A 7,927-nucleotide genomic window follows, 5' to 3' on the forward strand; every position below is an offset into this window, starting at 1 on the left:
ACTGTAACTTTGTCTCTTTTATTATTGAGCACTTTTTAGTGGTCTCAAAACAGAGAAACCAGGAACTGTATACAGTAAAAAAACTGCTGGTGTATTAATATAGTAATATGGTACTAGAGTACTATCTATACTATAGTTATACTGTGGCAATCCATGCACAACACTGATGGAAAATAGGTTAGTATAGCTCAGTGGTGCCTAAACTTTTCATGCAGCCGTGGAATGGATGGTGCCAAATTTGTGGATTGGATCTGGCTGGTTGGTTTAAGTACATGCATTCCTATTTAGCATGGGAATTAATGCCCAGGCATTAAAAAGGAAGAGATCGCAACAATACCATGCTTTTAAAAAAAATCTCTGGTATAGGATGTTGCCTTTAACAGTCAATAAAAAACTCAGAATGGCATTTTTTAAACTACATTTGGAAGTTCTTTAAGTACTTATTTAAAGAATCTGGGCACTTTGGAAAAAATGCATATAAACCAGCTAAACTTTTTTCTTTTTGAGGACACAGTTATATTCTGCACTGGCAGGGGAATGACTAGTGAAACCAGATTGGTCTTTTCTTTTCATAGTTGCTATGATTCTTTTGCTTAATTTTCTTTTGCTTGATTTTAAAACGTATCTATCATATGTGTAATATTCAAACACATCTTTAAATATTAGTTCTGTACAATCAGAGTTGCAGACCTTCAAATTAAGGCCCTCATCTTGGGGATACTTAAGTATATGCTTAAATTGGCATAGGCAAGCAGTGTGAATTCAAAGTGTAAACGTGTTTGTAGGATTGAGGCTTGTCATCAAAACAAACCTTGTTAAAACAGGTTGTTATAATATTTGTTTTAACAGGAAATGTATGGTTCTTTATAAGCTATAGCTATCTCTAGGTGTTAGACTCTGTCAATGACCTACCGTGAATGTGTAAGGAAAATGATTTAAAAAAAACTTAGCTAAATTATTTACAGGACAGACCTCAGCTGCCTAAACTCCCATAGTCTTAAATAGATTTGTTGTTTTTGTTTTTTAAATATTTGATTGAGTTCAACAAACGAAAAAGCTCAATTATAAATATATTTAAATTTAAATAACAACAGGTCAGATTTAAAGCCATGAAAAACAAAGGAACTCATAATTAAGGCTAAAATGTCTAAAATAACCCCCAGCTTATTCATTCACATTCATACGATTTTTTAAAACTTATTCAAAGGTGAAAGGTGAGTTTTAAATTAATCATCAGGGTAAATTTTTCAGATTTAATACCATATATAATCTTTTGGCTTTTGAATTTTTTCACGCATCAACATTCCTTGAGCTGGACAGTGGAAAGACTTATTTCCTTACCAGCAGTGTCCATTATTGCTAAAGTAAAAGCCCACATTGCTTCTGTATAGTCCCAAAAAAGCCAAGTTGTACATGGTTTTTTGGGGAAAAAACCCCCAGTCATTTAAATTCATACAATAACTATATGTGTGTTGAAGACACTATTGTACTGATCTGCATTGTATCATACTGTATTAATTTACACCAACTATGAATTAGAGTTGAAAATATATCGTTTTAACCAGGTGCACATATACACATATAAACAAAATGCATGCATCACTTCAGATTAATTAGTATGATTCCATTTAATTTCTAACATAATTGTTACTGTTTTTTGCACTTTACAATTATGTAGAAAGATAAGTAGGCACAATAAATTGTATTGATTCTATCCATACTCTTACTATATTCTGGCATACCATAACACACTAGTAGTTAGTATGATAGAATACAATATGATACAATTCAAGGTCAGTTTCTATGCTGTATAAGTTGGTAAAAGATACACTGAAGTCTTGTAAATAGGGCCCTAAGTGCTTAAATCAAACAAATATACAATTTCTGTAGCTTTACAGAGTAGAACAGTGCAATATGTGGTGTGCCAGTATTCCAACAAAACAGAGTCTGCGTTGCAGTAGCTTATTATTTAACCTTGGAATAATTCTTTCTGCTGCTCTAGCATGTCTACTGGATATAGCCGACTTCTATACACTCAGTCTTTTCCCTCAGCCAGGTCTCCTGTGTTGTCTACATAAGGGATGTTTTGCTGGTTAACTCTTTCCTGGTACAACAAGACAGCTTCCCAATAAAGGTAAACTAGCAGTTCTTCTGGAGGGTCGGTTCACAGTGCTTGGTCGACTTTTATCTCCGTTTATTTCCCACCTTTTTATTCTGGAAGAACCTATGTCTGGCTTCTTTGGGAAAGACCCTGCTGTGACTTTTTGCCTTTTTTCAGGAATCCCTGAAATGACTGTAGAGTTCAGAAACGTCCTCTTCGGTTTTCTTGTCACCTGTAGCTTTTTAGCATCAGAATTTTCCTTTTTGAGGTGCTTTCCGACTGCTGTTTTCCTCAACTGGTGCTGATGGATGGAGAAGACAGAAGATTTTTGGGCACAAGACGAGAGCTTCTTTCTTATCCCCTCTTTTTGTTGTTTTTTAGTTCTGGTGGTTTGTTTGGCTAGGGTTACTCTACCTCCTTTCCTCCCAAGTACATGCCTGACAGGCATGGGTCCGGCAGGCTTCTTGGAAAAACCTGGTTCTTTACGAGTGCCTTCTTTTCTCTTCCACACAGGCTTTGGATTCTCCTTCTCCAACTTCTTACTCCTGATTGCCATCAAAGGTGTTTTGGCAACCCTGCTACTAAATGGAGTTAATCTAATATCTCCTTCCATCTGAGACTGGCAGGAGTTCAGAGGAGAAATGATAGTGTGTTTATAGGACTTCTCGGAGTGACCAGACACTACATAATCAGATCTTTCAGTGGAAACAGAAGACCCATCTGTTCTCTGATTTGAGTTCATATCACCCCCTTTTACTGGATCAGGCAAGAAAGATACTGAAGATGAAGTACAAAATTCTGGACAGTTGAAGGAGTTAGATGGTGTACATTCTTTCTGTGCATCAGCTAGCTTCTTCAGGTTTGCATCAAGTCTGAGACTTCTGAATAGCTGTCTAACGTGGGGGGGCTTTTTAGCCCCTTCTCTAGCTGTGCTCTTAGGTGGCATTTTTAAAATTCGGTTGGTCAATGGATCATAATATTTAAGAGAACACTGTTTGTATTTGTACCTGACAGAGTCCTTACCATCTGTAGAGTTATGTTTTCTCATTTTAGGGACATGTATAGGTTTGCCTTTAAACTGTTTAATTTCTGGACAAGAAAGTACATAGACCACTGTCTTAGGCTGCAGAGGGCTCATGATTTTGCTATAGGATTCAGGAAGTTTGAGGGCACATAGTCGGGTTTTCATGTTTGGAGTTCTTTCATTCTCTGGCCAAACAACATTTGTTTTCTGATTTGGTGGATCATATTCTTTTCTAACAATTTTTCTTTTTACTACTGGATAGTTCACTAAACTGGTTTGAGTCGCATGGCTGACTTTGACCACTTGGCACCTTGAAGCAAGGCGCCAGGTTCTTCTCCGAGGCATTTTAGGTATTTGTGTGTTGCATAGCATTCCCAATGCTAAGGAAGGATTATCAGAAGTCGAGCCAGTGCTTAAAGCATCATTAAATTCTGGCAGTGCTTTAACAGACTCTGCTTCTGTTTTGTTACCTACAACGTCACTCTTCCTTTCATCTTTCTGCTTTTTCTTCATCCTCTTCCCTGGACAGTTGGTTGAGGACTCACTGTCAAAGTAACAGCGGAAGCGACCTTCTTTGAAATCACGCACAAGCGCTTCAATTTTTATATCTTCCTCATACATTATCTGGGACCATGTCTTTCCAACAAAAGAAGGAGGCACATGAGGCAGATCAGGAAGAACTGTTTCCTCATTGCAAGTTATTATATCATGTTTTGCTGCTTCTACTTGCTCCACAGAATCATCTTTTAAAACACAGCTAAGCTGGGTTCCATAGTTCTTATCTTCCAGATTTATTTGGACCTCTTTTAGAACTTCAATGTCTTTTATAGCTGCTTTGGGAAGTTCTGTTCCTGACTGAATAGGTGCATCACAGTCAAAACTCATTTCAGAGCCCTCTGGCTGACTGTGGCTTAGAAGTGATGAAATATTTAAAAAGGAATTGCTCTCTTCACCTTCGCAAGGCAACTCTCTCGGAAGAGACCCATGGCAGTACTTCAGAATAACTTCTTCAATTATTTCATCTACTGATGTTTCATACCCTCTGCTCAACTGGATGTCTTTGCATTTTTCTAATTGTAAAGATATTCCACAATTTAGCGACCTGCTGGTCTCCACAATATCCCTGAGATGGAAGTCAGACAAAGTTTCATCCTGAGATTGTAAACCATCTTGTTTAAAAAAAGATTGACCTGAGGTAATACATAAAGAGTTGCCTTTGCTATAGGTAGGGCTTTGATGTGAAACTGAAGGCGTTTTTGAGTAGACTGATGCTAAGACAGGTCTAGGATGTCTATTCAATAATCCAACTTTATTGCATACACCCTTCTTTGTTTGATCACATATGCTACTTGGAATCAAATCTGATGTTGCTGAATACCTAATATTTTTTGCAAATGTAGGTGTAACAGGAGGACTGTATGATAAAGAGCTGACAGGCAAATGGTGAGGTAGTGGGCTCACAGTTGTAAACTGGCCTTCGTGGCTACTATTTGCAGTCTGAGCCCCATTTGTCAGGTTATGTCTTTTCTCACTGTTACAAAGGTCTACAGGTTTCTGGGATATTCCTAACATGCAGTTCTTCCCCCCCTCTGGTTTTTGGGTGAAAGCCAGTAGCACAGGAATCTCCTTCACCCCCTCAAGTAATTGACGATGAGTAGGGGAACATTTCTCAGCAATGGATTCACCGCCTTTGCTAGACATCTCCTCTCTGTTTCTAACCATCTTTTCCTCCACCCGTTCTGGAAGCAGGCAAACATCCCTGGGAGCCAATGGAGAGACAGGAGGTGGCATGTCATCGTATGTTGGTCTAGAAAAAAAAACAACTGTATAAATACTTTAAAATATACTTAAAGATTTTTCCTGATGAAGGTATTAAGAATCCCATAAACAAAATTAACTTTGGCACATTATGGCTAAGAATGAACCCAAACTGCTAGCTACATACTGTACAAAACCAGGCATAAAAAGAAAAACAAAAGGAATGTTCCATAAAGAACCCAAAGAAAGAAAACAATTTGGCCTTTTCAAAATGGCTGAAAACATAAGTATCGTTATTCTACATGGGTTAAGAAGGGACTGTTTTCATTTTTTAACTCATTTATTTATGGCTAAAGTTACTGCATAACAACAATAAATAAAAAGAGAACTGATCTATTAAACAGATGCTGAACAGGCTGCTGTAGTATACTGAATAAGCATCTCTAACAAGAGACTTTATATACAAATTGTGGTGCTCTGAAACTGACTCAGTAAAAAACAAAACCAAATAAAACATGATATTATAGTGTCCCATGTTTACTGCATCTCACTAATTAACCAGATCTAAAAACTCAGCCCAATACCTGAGAAGCTGTCATGGTTCTTTCTGATACATACTTCAATTCCAGTAATAAAGCTTCACAAACTATATCTTAACTGTGGTCAACCCCTTGCCACATCTCTGTTGCAATGACAGATTTTTGCACAACCTGCAATAAAGTGTTTACTGCAACCCATATCCTTCAGCTCAACTTAAGTTTTCACTTCATTGCTTTTGTAGAGCTAACAAAGTAAAGAGGGAGAGACGGATTCTGAGACTACACATGCATCAGAGCTATTTACTTCTGTGCACATCAACTGAAAGTAACAACCAGCATAAGAGTACCTGAACACAAAATAGATCGTTAGGGCCTCATCTTGCAAAGACCTACATATGGATAAACTTTACACCATGAATGTTGTGTGCCTCCTGAGGCTGGGGGGGCATCAGCAGCGGCAGCATGGGCGTGGGAGCTCCCACAGGTGGCCGCAGTGGTGTCAGTGGCGAGGGGGAGGAGGGGGAGTGGTGAGCACTGAGCAGCAATCAGCAACTGCCCGCATACATCACCAGCGGTGTCAATGGTGAGGGTAGGGGTGGCGAGCGGCGACCACCTGCAGGTCCACCAGCAGTCACCAACTTCAAGGGGTGTACTGCCAATCTCAGGGGGTGCATGTGCACCTGCATGCAACCCCTATACATTGCCAATGCTTTACACATTAGAGTGATCTCCAGTGATCATTTTAACTTCTGTATTCCTCTGCATTGTAACAGGAGTAAAATGCTACAAACAGTTTCAAATGACTTAATTGGTTACAGAGAGACACAGTTGTTTGGGTAATCATGGTATCTTTTATTAGACCAACTAAATAGTTGGAAAAATTGTTCTTTAAAAGCTCTCAGGCACAAACACCCTTCTTCAGGCATAGGGAGAACCAGCTAGTGTTTGTGTGCTCTCCTAGGTGGAACTGAAGCCAATATGCAAAATGTAGGTCTGTTAATTGGTTACACATGCTCAAAATACACTACCTTTAATGAAAGTTAAGGTCAATTGACGTCTATCTGTGAGTAGTTCTACCAATTCAATTTATATTTAACCTGTGCTTAAATCTTTGCGGGATCAGTCCCTTAGCTCAATGAAATCTGTATCTACTCAACATGGAGTAAAAGAGCTAAAGAAACGGGTATTACTGATCAGCTAAGAAAAGCACAATCTATAATTTGGGTATATATTTATATTTTTAACAAGGTCTAGTCTTATTTGGGGAACAATCTTATTTACTCAAACTAGTGTCCTATAAAGGAAATAACAGATTTTGAAATGTTGGCCACCCCCTTTTTTTTTTATTAAAAAAATATTGTAATTACAAAACCTCTATGACATTCATACACAACAATTACAATAATGTTAATATATATGGAGTGAATTGGGGCACAGTGGTTAAAAGTATCTTGCTATGGTGTCTGAGATGCAAGCTGGAACTCACTCTGGATTTGTGACAAAAGACTACTCAACCCAGCTGTTAAAGGTAATGGTCATCCAGACTGGGGACTCAGGAGGACCTTTGATCTTGATATGGCAATGAACAGAGAGTAAACGAATGGACCATTTGTATTGAGGGGGGGCATGATAATTACCTCACTCCAGCAGACTCCAGCATCATGTGCATCAGCATCTCTGTGCTGAAAAACTAGCTTTAAAGTGCCCCTGCCACCATTTTTCAACACGGGGATGCTGAAACACATGATGCTCCAGGAGCGTTAATTACAATGGCTCTCAGAGCCACTCTAATTAAAGTGCCCCTCCCCCACACTCCTGGAGCACATGTATAAACACCCGAGGTTGTGACCAAAACTAACAGAAGTTAGATTGGGAATACAGCCTCACATTTCATTCTTAACTCCCACTGTTTTCCTTACAGGCTATCACAAATCAAAGGTTTATAATTCTGATAAGAAACCTTAACATTCTTTAAGTATTAGTTTGTCATCTGTGAATGTGAGCACAGTGTCTCTTTCCCTCTCTCAGCTGCATCAGCATTACAAGACAAATAGAGCAAAAACTTAGATTTGGGACTAGATCAGAACAGGAGAGAGAAACTTGGAGATTCTGCTGCATACAAGAGACTGCAGCACTATTCCCAGAACACATCTGGTGCCAAGAATCTCTATCACAGTGAAAAACGGTATCTGAGCTACCAGAGCAGTAAGGGATAGACCTTTACAGAATTTTATTGTGAGAACAGCAAAAATGGAAAGTAGCATACACCCTTCTTCCCCAAATTACCCCTACGGGATTCAATTTCCAGGACCTTCCTGCAGAAAAGCATGATGTACCATTGCAGCTTTGGAGCTAGAGTAATCTTTAGTCATTCTAACGAGCATTTGTGCAAAGGAAGCTTGTGATTGTATATAGCTAACTAGACACCACAGCAATATAAGCTTATATGTGCAAGCATACAAAATATGAATATTAGGGGTGCACCCATAGAGATTTGGGGGGGGG

The 7,927-nt window shown here is 38.7% G+C and overlaps 1 protein-coding gene across 1 annotated transcript in view; it reads right to left on the minus strand.

Moving 5' to 3' along the window:
* Positions 1-940: 940 nt before the first annotated feature.
* ZDBF2 (zinc finger DBF-type containing 2) overlaps positions 941-7,927 on the minus strand; it is a 29,545-nt gene continuing 22,558 nt past the window's right edge. Inside the window, exon 6 of the mRNA XM_019523467.1 lies at positions 941-4,932. Coding sequence (XP_019379012.1) covers positions 2,094-4,932 — 2,839 coding nt within the window. The 3' untranslated portion in view covers positions 941-2,093. The remainder of the gene's footprint in view (positions 4,933-7,927) is intronic.

Source organism: Gavialis gangeticus, unplaced genomic scaffold (genome assembly GCF_001723915.1).
Source record: "Gavialis gangeticus isolate Ggan-Ray unplaced genomic scaffold, GavGan_comp1, whole genome shotgun sequence".
Lineage (NCBI taxonomy): Eukaryota > Metazoa > Chordata > Crocodylia > Gavialidae > Gavialis > Gavialis gangeticus.